A 10,160-nucleotide genomic window follows, 5' to 3' on the forward strand; every position below is an offset into this window, starting at 1 on the left:
ATGCTGGTTTAGCTTTAGCATCCACTAAATACCATGCTGGTTTAGCTTTAGCATCCACTAAATACCATGCTGGTATAGCTTTAGCATCCACTAAATACCATGCTGGTATAGCTTTAGCATCCACTAAATACCATGCTGGTTTAGCTTTAGCATCCACTAAATACCATGCTGGTTTAGCTTTAGCATCCACTAAATACCATGCTGGTTTAGCTTTAGCATCCACTAAATACCATGCTGGTTTAGCTTTAGCATCCACTAAATACCATGCTGGTTTAGCGGTTTAGCATTAGCTTTTGCTAAACAGCATGATGATATAGCAGTTTAACTTTAGCTTCCTCTAAATATCATGTTGGTGTAGCGAATTAGCGTTCGCGGAACTAATGTTTGTGATCACAACTAACGATTTAGTTAGCTGTGATCACCGCTCTGCAACGTAGTCAGTTGGGAGTTGAATGCAAAGAAACCCGTTACTGTACATGCTTAAGTGTGAAAACGATGTATGGTTTACAGTCCGCTTACCAGTTCTGTGTTAGTCCATCACATAAAATCCCATTAAAATTCACTGACGTTTGTGGTTGTATGAATATTCCCGCACAAAATGTCGTGTTTTGAAAATATCTTGAAATATCTCGATTATTTTGTTTACTTTTTGCCAAACTACTGGAGTGTGGCTCTGCAGGCTGTCTTGCTAATATTCATCACTTGTTTGTTTGTGTGAGTGGCTCCATTCAAATACGAGGGTCTTTTCATATCTCTTGTTGCCATAGTGACACTGAAATGGACCCTGCTCTTTGAAACTCACACCTATTAGTCCTTTTTTTCCTCTTCTCTCTCTTTTCTTCGTTGTTGGAGCACTTAAAAAGCCTATTCTTCTGCTCGCCCTCCTCTTCGCTTCTCTGTCGAACAGCGATGCGTTTTCAGGAGAAGCGGCGAACCCTCCAGCCGCCGACGCGTTTGCTTCACCTCAACACTGTTGTCCTCACCGCTGTCACCTCATCACCACTCATGCAGCTGGCATTGTAGCAAAAACCGTAGATCCGTCCTGCCTGTTGCTCTTCTTTTTTTTTTTTTTCATGGCTTTGCACCCTGGTCAGTTGCTTATCATGGAGGTTTTGTTCAGCCGTGTGTCTAAGTCAATAGCTCAGCGCCAATTGGTAGCGATTTGACCGATGACGTGCTCGTAAAATCTACTTGCGTCTTTGGGTAGATTTTACCAGCAGCTGACTGGTCTTCCGGCTGTTAGATTGGAAGTGTTGGGTGCAAAGCAGAGAGCTGGAGGGCAGAAGTTGTCATGTCTCTCTGTTTGCACATGAACCTTCTTCTTTGCAGCGCTCAACAACATTGTCCCCCTGCACCCTCTTCTCTCCCTACTCTGGTCCTGTCGGCCGCCTGCAATGCCTCTCCCTGACGTCGACGATGACGCTCCTCGTCCTCCTCCGTCTCCCAACTTACGCCTGGCTCCTCTTTCCCCATCTTCTCCCCCCTCCCCTCCCCTTCCTTTTTTAAACTTTTTTTTTTTTCCTCAACTCTTCAACCTGACCTCTAACGTGGGCGACCATCCCAATCCAGGACTACTTCGACATCGTCAAGAACCCCATGGACCTCTCGACCATTAAGCGCAAGCTGGACACGGGGCAGTACGAGGAGCCGTGGCAGTACATCGAGGACATCTGGCTGATGTTCAACAACGCCTGGCTGTACAACCGAAAGACGTCGCGGGTGTACAAGTACTGCTCCAAGCTGGCCGAGGTGTTTGAGTCGGAGATCGACCCTGTTATGCAGGGGCTGGGCTACTGCTGTGGGAGGAAGGTGAATCAGTTTTGTATTTGTATTATCTGGTGGGGAGGGTTCAGGAAAGCAAGGGAATCTGTTAACTGGTAGATTGGAAAGGATGGCGATCTAAAAATTCCGGAATAAGGAGATCGACATAGACCAGATTAAACATATGGTCTCTGTTTAATCTACTAATGACTTTCTTGATATGGACAGATATTCTATCCCGGCCGGTTTCTTCACTTCAGCCTCAATGCTCTCATCATATCACCAACTCCATAAAATAATGGCATAAGTCTTTTTTTTTCCAAAAGTAATTTTGGCAACAACAACAACAAAAAAAGTCGCCACCTTTTTCTTTCCAAAAAATGTTTTAGGCCAAAAAAATAAAATCACTTTTAGTTAGGCCATTCATTTACAGAAAGATGTTACGGTTTCCCTCAGAAAACTTGCTGATCCTGGTGGTTGGGGCGGTCGGCAGTCGTTCATCCAGCGGCCTGCCGTTGTCTTTGAGTTAAAAAATGTTTAAAGTTGACAGAAAATTTGAAAGTATCACTTTGTCGATGCGAGCTACTGGAAGATTAATATCTTAACACCAACTATAAAATCTTTAAAAAAGGCAAACATTTAAAGAAAACTTCAATAAAAAAAAAGCAATTCTAAGACTATTGGGGGTGGAAGTAACGCCTGGTGGCCCGCCAGGCTTATGATGCACTGGGGAAAACCCTGTATGTAACCAGTTGCTAACGTTAGCATTTGATCAAATCGCCCGCAATATAAACATCATCAGCAGGATCTAAAAGTAGTTTTTCACAAGCTACTAATGTGGCAATTCTTGTGATGAACGACGTCATCATAACATCATTTTAGCTTTCTAAATTTTGTTGACATATTTAACTTCTATAGAAAAACGTTCTGTCGCTGAGCAGAATAACAGAAAGGAGAACTTGAGTGACCCCAGCATCATTTGTGCTGTCCATCTCAGCTGACGAGTTGGACAGGTGTGACTCGTTGTGGTTTATTTAAAAAAAAAATTTTTTGAGGAAAGAATGTCTGATTTTGTTCGTTTTCTAACCTTTCTCTTTTTGTTTTCTTTGTCTCTTCGCCTTCACAGTACGAGTTTTCTCCCCAAACTCTTTGCTGCTACGGAAAACAATTATGCACCATCCAACGCGATGCGTCTTATTTCAGTTACCAGAACAGGTGAGACCCTTTTCAGGATAAATCCGCGTTCAGAACATTTATTGTATTTTATTTGCTTATTTCTGAGAGACAAAAAAAAAAAGAAGCTGCTGGGATCATCTAGTCTGTCGCATTTTGTTTTCCCACGTTAAATATATTTCCTGCAGCGACGCATCAGTCAGTGCAATCACAGAAGAGATTGATTTGTGGCTTCAAATATTTACCGTGGCACCATCACCATCTTCATAGTTCACAGTTTTTTTTGTTGTTTTTTTCATTTTCATGATGTCATTCATAAAGTGGGCTCCCTCCTTCGCCGGTTTATTATTAGCAGCGCCGTTGTTGCCGCTGGCTAAAACCGTAACAGCCCAGGGCTGGTGTGTTTTCTGCCTGGAAGCCGGGTGCGTTTGTTTTCTCCACCAGAAGAAAGGGCGCCCACTTTATGAATGGCCATAAAGGACGATGGTTTGCTGTTGCTTTATCTTTTTCTTCATTCACCTTTTCATATTTGGAGCCTTGTATCCTCGATGCTCTGCTGCCCCTCGGCTCCCAGTGCTCTCTCATGTTGCTGTAATGTTGTTGTTGTTGTTGTTGTTTACCACTGGATGTCTGATGCTAATCTTTGCTTTGCCTTGGCTCTCTGTCCTCTGTTGGTTGTTTTTTTTTCTTTTTTTTTGTCCTTCCCCTCTGTCTCTCCACCTCTGTCTTTGTGTCCAACCTGTAACAACTTATTTTTCGTCTTTTTCTTTCTTATTTCTTTTTTTTTAATAATTCATTTTGACCTCTCCCCCATCTCCATTCTCTCCCCCCTCCTTCCTGTTTTTTTTTTTTTTCCCCTTTTTACGCTTGTGATGTCTGCGTTGGCCTGCTTTTGGTGTGACCAATCATCCACTCCAAAATTAATGCGCAATCTCAAAACCCGCCCGCCCACACAAAAACTGCGCATCATGATTGGCCTCTACCTACCTGCCGATGATCCACCTTGCCCTCACCTGTGTGTGCGCGCTCCCCCGGCCTGCCCTGCCCTGATTGGTGGCTGCTTCTTCGCTCCTTCTCTGTGATTGGCTGTGCTGATGACGAACGGTGTAGTTCACCAAAATATGGGCTTCTTGCTGACAGGTACCACTTCTGTGAGAAGTGTTTCAACGAAATCCAAGGCGACAGCGTTTCCCTGGGGGACGACCCCTCCCAGCCTCAGACGTGAGTACCGTCACACTTTTAAACACACAAACCGTAGCAGCTGACCCAAATAAAACCGACTGACTGCGTTGGCAGATTTGATTGCACACAAGTTATATAATACGCTAGAAGTACAGAGTTGTCTGCAGGTTTTTACCGTGTGAGCAGATTTTTCAAAGTCCTACTTCACAGTCCGTCTTCTGTAGGGATGCAGCTAACGATCATTGTAGCAATCGATTGATTGATGATTAATCGGATATTGGCACATCCTGCAGATTTTTTATTTAGCCATCCAGGCATTTTTACACAATATTAAAAATGTATTGGAATATCGAAATAATCAAACCAATAAAAATTTTTTACATAAAAAAAAAATATAATTTTAATGACTAAAATGCAGAAACATCCTGATCATTTGTTGCAAAATCTACAGCTAAAAAAGTTCTGTTCTAATCTGTTCATTATGTTCTTAATTAATTTGATGGGAAAAAGTGCTCAATAGGAGGTTTTTTCTTTCTTTTCGTTCTGTTTTTTTTTTTTTTTTTAGAATATATTTACAAAGGTTTCATCTTAAATCCAACATGTAAATTTTTCTGTACAGTTTTGGATTAGTTACTCCTCTGACTGTTCTTCTTTCAGCAAATGACACTTTTTAAGAGTCTTTACACTCCAGTTAATGATTAACCAATTACTAAATTTGTGGACGATGATTTTATTATTTTTTTTCAATAATCACGTAATCGAGATTAATTCGATTAATCATGATTTGTTTGATTAATCACAATTTGTTTGATCCCTACTAATCCTTTCATTCTTACAATATTTTCAGATTAAAACAAAAGGATTTTGGGGGGGGGGTTATGGAAAAATAGCAATTCTAAATCTGTGACGACATATAAAAAAAGACAAATATTGCTGCGAAAATAATGCTTACAATCAATCAAATTGGCTACGTCACTCCTTTAATGGTTTCTTCTGAAGAGCAGGAATGTTCTGGTAACTCCTGTGAAGTACGCCGACATTTCAAAAGGTTCCCGAAGGATTTCCTTTGGCTGTACGAAGCATAGCTCAGTGTTGCCACTCCCCAGCTGAACAGATGTATTCGTCTTTTTGGAAACGCGTTGCAAAAACAGAAAACTAAAGTAGCATCAACTAGTTTGATTTAAAATGAGGCTTTCATGGTTTTTTTAAAACAATGTTTGGCACATCTGTTAAGGAGCAGAATGCAGGCTAGCACCGGAGTGGATATCCGAATGGATTGTATAAATACTTGAACCTGTGGTGTTTATCATATTTTGAGGCTCTCATCGATACTTTACCACCTGATTCAACCACAGAAGGCTTTTAACGAATCCAACATGTTCCAAGACCCAGAAGTCTAAATGCTGGTAGGACAATATAGAACAGCTCCGATTCCCCTTTTCACTTTTTGTCCTCTTCCTGACGTTTTGTTTTTAATGTAAAAACAAGATCAGACTTTCAAACTTCGCTCTCCTCTGATCGCTCTGCCTGAAAAATGCCAGGTTCGGGTCTGGAAACGTTTTCCCTGTGCACCGCTAAATGTAACTGTGGGGCTGCGAAACGGTCAGAAAATACCAATGGAAGATTGTCGTATATTGATTGAATTGTTATATAATAAAACATACCCAAGTGTGAAGTACTGACCTTTATTTTTTTTTTTTTTTTTTTTGTTCATTGATATGCAAATGAAACACAGATGAGCCGAGTGGTTTAATGAATCTTTGTCAGGGCTGAGGGGAAAAAAAAAAAAAAAAATGATAAAAAAATCAAACAGAACATTTGCAAGAACATTTTAAGAGAATTTGTGTGAGTTACTTGCAGTGATGTTTAAAGCATTTAAAAGCCTGATTATTGTATTGTGACCAAAACCGTTGCTATGGGCATCACATTTAAAGTAAAACAAGTCATTTTTAGTTATTTGTATGTTTCTGTATGTTTCACTTTCTCAATTTTTGCTCCCCCCGCCCCACTTGATAATATAGAAAGGTAACATTGTTAGAGTTGTCTTAACTGGACGACACTGAAGAAAATCAGCCCAACTTAAAAGACATTATTTGATCATTCAAGTGATGCACATAAATGATTGATATTATATTTGTCTCCTAAAAAAACCCCAAAAAAAACAAATAAATGTGCATTTAATACCGTTTCTGCTTCCCGGAAATTATTTAATTCTTTTGTGAAATATGGTGGACTAAAGATTTAGTTTTGTTTTCTGTAATAATCCGGATGTCAGACTTGGAAAAATAAATGTAACTTTTACAAATAATTTGACTCAATCTTCAGAGGATCAAATATATCCCCCTTCCTTTCCCCCCCACAGGTCCATCAACAAAGACCAGTTCCAGAAAAAGAAGAACGACACACTCGACCCTGAGCTGTAAGTGCTCCTCCTCCTCCTCCTCCTTTCTGTCCAGTGTGGTCATTTGACTCTGGACGGTGTGAACGTCCAGCGGGCCTTCGCTCCGGAGCGTCTCAGTGTACATTTCCTGACTCTCGTTTTGTCTCTGCTCAGACTCGTGGAATGTACCGACTGCGGTCGTAAAATGCACCAGATCTGCGTTCTGCATAATGAAACCATATGGCCGTCAGGGTAAGGAGGCCGTCATGAACAACACACACACACACACACTCAGTCTGTTGCACAAAGTGTGTCTTGGTTCTTTGGAAGTCCTTTAAAAATAGTTGGGGGTGGGGAAAAAGGCTTTGAAATATTAAAGAGCAATGATTCCTTAAAGTCAAACTCGCCTTCCTGGGTGGTCTGTTTGTGTCACATAAGCATGGCAGCAATTTTCCAGTGTTAAGAGCTGATTTATTTATTATTCAAATTTTTTTCCCCCATTTCTTCTCCGTTCGCAGCTTCGTATGCGACAGCTGTCTGAAAAAGGCCAATAAGACGCGAAAGGAGAACAAATATGCAGCCAAAAGTAAGCGAAGCTGCACAAGCGAACGTTCTGCTTTCGTTTCGTCGGTGACGTACTTTGCCGGCCGAACACTCTGGACCTGTAATGAGGGGAGTTCTTTCATCTCATTGGTTTGTTTTGTTGCAGGACTTCCTCAGACGAAGCTGGGGAACTACCTGGAGATGCGAGTGAACGACTACCTCAAACGGCAGAGCCACCCCGAGTCCGGAGAGGTCACCGTCCGGGTAGTCCACGTCTCGGACAAGGTGGTCGAGGTCAAGCCGGGCATGAAGTCCAGGTGAGCGCTCGGCGGGTTTCTTTCTTCTTGACCTTCGAGTTTTTGACAAATAAACAAGCAAAATAATTATTTTTTTTTTTCAAAAAATTGTGTATGAAAGTTTATTTTTTTGTGTTAGTATGACTCTTAACTTTCCAAAACTGTACTTCTCATTTGGATTTTGTATTGAAATTATATTCATCTTTTCCTCTCAGTTTGTTTCATTAGTGCTTGGAATTGTCCTGTGGTGACATGAAAACTGTTTTTGTTTGAAATGAAAATGTTTTACATTAAACATTTTATGTTTAATGTCTGCCTTTATACAGACATTAAAATCATGTCTGCCTTTATACATATTTGTTCTTGTAAAAATGTGGTACAATTTGATAATTTGTTCTAAATAATCATACAAAGAAAACACCACTCCTTAATCGTATAAGATATTTTATATTAATCATGTCAATAAGACCCTCGCTGATAATTTCCTTGTGTTCTCTTGAAATTTACCTCATTTTCTACTAACAACTGTTTATTTGTCAGATTTATGAACGTCGCACCAAATGATCTGTGTCGCGCTATGGGAAGATGAACTAAAGGAAGAATATGTGTGTGTATATTTCAGGTTGTTTTGATCTTTTCCTGACTTTCCCGGCAATATTTTCTCCCAGGTTCGTGGACAACGGCGAGATGGCCGAGTCGTTCCCGTACAGGATGAAGGCCCTGTTCGCGTTCGAGGACGTCGACGGAGCCGACGTGTGTTTCTTCGGCATGCACGTCCAAGAGTACGGCTCCGACTGCCCGCCGCCGAACCAGAGACGGGTGTACATCTCTTACCTGGACAGCGTGCACTTTTTTAAACCGCGACACCTGAGGACCGCCGTCTACCACGAGATCCTGCTGGGCTACCTGGAGTACGTCAAGAGACTGGGGTAAGACGCCAGAGAGCGCTTGTGAGAAACGTAGAAGGTGGGTTTTTAACATGTGGAAGTTAAACACAAGCATGTGTTGCGGTCTCAGGTATACGACGGGACACATTTGGGCGTGTCCTCCCAGCGAGGGAGACGACTACATCTTCCACTGTCACCCGCCGGACCAGAAGATCCCGAAGCCGAAACGCCTGCAGGAGTGGTACAAGAAGATGCTGGACAAGGCTGTCGCTGAGCGAATCATCCACGACTACAAGGTGACGCCTTCCATCAGGAATACGGCTCTACTTTGTTTTCAGGGTAGTTTCTAAAGAAACCAAACTTTGTAAAAGTTTTTCTACCACTTCAAGTTCTTTGATTTTTGACATTTAGTCCTATCACAACATCAGAAGTCAGATTTTAGTGTAAATTTATGACCTAAGTTCTACAGACGTGTGAACTTAAAAAGGTGTTGTGTTTGAAAAACCGGAAAAATGACATCCTGACGATACCGTTTACGATAAACACATTGGTGGTGGCTGCATCATGCTGTGGGGATACTTTCCTTCTACAAAGACCAAAGAAGCAGGTCAGAATTTTATGGGAAGATGGACCGAAGGAAGAAAGCATGGAATCCCAATAAAATTCATTTAAGTTTATATTTGTAAAATATGAATAGAAATTAACTTGTGCTTTTGCTGCCCCTTTTTCATTCCATCTTTTTTTTTCCTTTCTTCTTTTTGGGAACTTTTAGGACATTTTCAAGCAGGCAACAGAAGACCGCCTGACGAGTGCGAAGGAGCTCCCGTACTTTGAGGGCGACTTCTGGCCCAACGTGCTGGAGGAGAGCATCAAGGAGCTGGAGCAGGAAGAGGAGGAGAGGAAGAGGGAAGAGAGCAGCACCTCCAACGAGAGCACCGACGTGAGTTGGAACAAGAATCCGCCGCGGTCTTGTCTCGCTGCCGTCTCGGAACGGCTATTGACTCCGACTTCGTTTAAACGTCCACAGGCCACAAAAGGAGACAGCAAGAACGCCAAAAAGAAGAACAATAAAAAGGCGAACAAGAACAAGAGCAGCCTGAGTCGAGCCAACAAGAAGAAGCCGGGGATGCCCAGCGTTTCCAACGACCTTTCCCAGAAACTCTACGCCACCATGGAGAAACACAAAGAGGTTTGTCTTTTTTTATTTTTTATTTTTATGGCTCCCATAAACCTTAGTGTGTTCTTTTGAAATTGATTTAAACACAATAAAATAAAAGTTTGAAACGTTGAAAAAGTAAGGCCGTTTTCAGGAAACGTTCCCCCAATCGTTCTCCGTTTCATTCTGGTAGGTTTTCTTCGTCATCCGCCTGATCGCCGGCCCCACCGCCAACTCGCTGCCCCCCATCACCGACCCCGATCCCCTCATGGCCTGCGACCTGATGGACGGCCGCGACGCCTTCCTGACCCTGGCCCGCGACAAGCACTTGGAGTTCAGCTCCCTGAGGAGGTCCATGTGGAGCTCCATGTGCATGCTGGTGGAGCTCCACAACCAGAGCCAGGACCGCTTCGTGTACACCTGCAACGAGTGCAAACACCACGTGGAGACCCGCTTCCACTGCACTGTTTGTGAGGTAAGAATATCCATGTTTCCACCAGGAAATTACAAAAATATGCACAGGATGTCTAAAATTAAGGCCTTGAAATGTCTTAAATTTGTTTAGGAGAGGTAAGTTGGCCTTAAATACGTTAATCACAAGCCTTACATTGTGTGGTGATATACTATTTAATCTCATATATTCTATGTAGTGTATTTTTCTAGTTTAACTTTTCTGTCAGGCAAACAATTGAGTCATATTGCTTCCTGTGACTCTACTAATGATAAATAGCTGCTAATATATCCTTGCTAGCTGGCAAAAGGTGTATTAGCTATATATCTAA

The 10,160-nt window shown here is 42.0% G+C and overlaps 1 protein-coding gene across 8 annotated transcripts in view; it reads left to right on the forward strand.

Moving 5' to 3' along the window:
* ep300b (E1A binding protein p300 b) overlaps nucleotides 1-10,160 on the forward strand; it is a 33,264-nt gene that overhangs the window by 18,051 nt on the left and 5,053 nt on the right. For 5 of the 8 annotated variants that reach the window (XM_044100675.1, XM_044100674.1, XM_044100678.1 and 2 more), the window contains exons 18-29: nucleotides 1,570-1,809; nucleotides 2,888-2,976; nucleotides 4,045-4,155; nucleotides 6,479-6,535; nucleotides 6,671-6,748; nucleotides 7,015-7,082; nucleotides 7,206-7,356; nucleotides 8,004-8,264; nucleotides 8,353-8,518; nucleotides 8,995-9,162; nucleotides 9,250-9,411; nucleotides 9,572-9,853. In XM_044100675.1, coding sequence (XP_043956610.1) covers nucleotides 1,570-1,809; nucleotides 2,888-2,976; nucleotides 4,045-4,155; nucleotides 6,479-6,535; nucleotides 6,671-6,748; nucleotides 7,015-7,082; nucleotides 7,206-7,356; nucleotides 8,004-8,264; nucleotides 8,353-8,518; nucleotides 8,995-9,162; nucleotides 9,250-9,411; nucleotides 9,572-9,853 — 1,833 coding nt within the window. The remainder of the gene's footprint in view (nucleotides 1-1,569; nucleotides 1,810-2,887; nucleotides 2,977-4,044; nucleotides 4,156-6,478; nucleotides 6,536-6,670; nucleotides 6,749-7,014; nucleotides 7,083-7,205; nucleotides 7,357-8,003; nucleotides 8,265-8,352; nucleotides 8,519-8,994; nucleotides 9,163-9,249; nucleotides 9,412-9,571; nucleotides 9,854-10,160) is intronic. The other 3 variants (XM_044100676.1, XM_044100679.1, XM_044100681.1) reach the window with 1 other exon arrangement.

Source organism: Gambusia affinis, linkage group LG19, assembly GCF_019740435.1.
Source record: "Gambusia affinis linkage group LG19, SWU_Gaff_1.0, whole genome shotgun sequence".
Lineage (NCBI taxonomy): Eukaryota > Metazoa > Chordata > Actinopteri > Cyprinodontiformes > Poeciliidae > Gambusia > Gambusia affinis.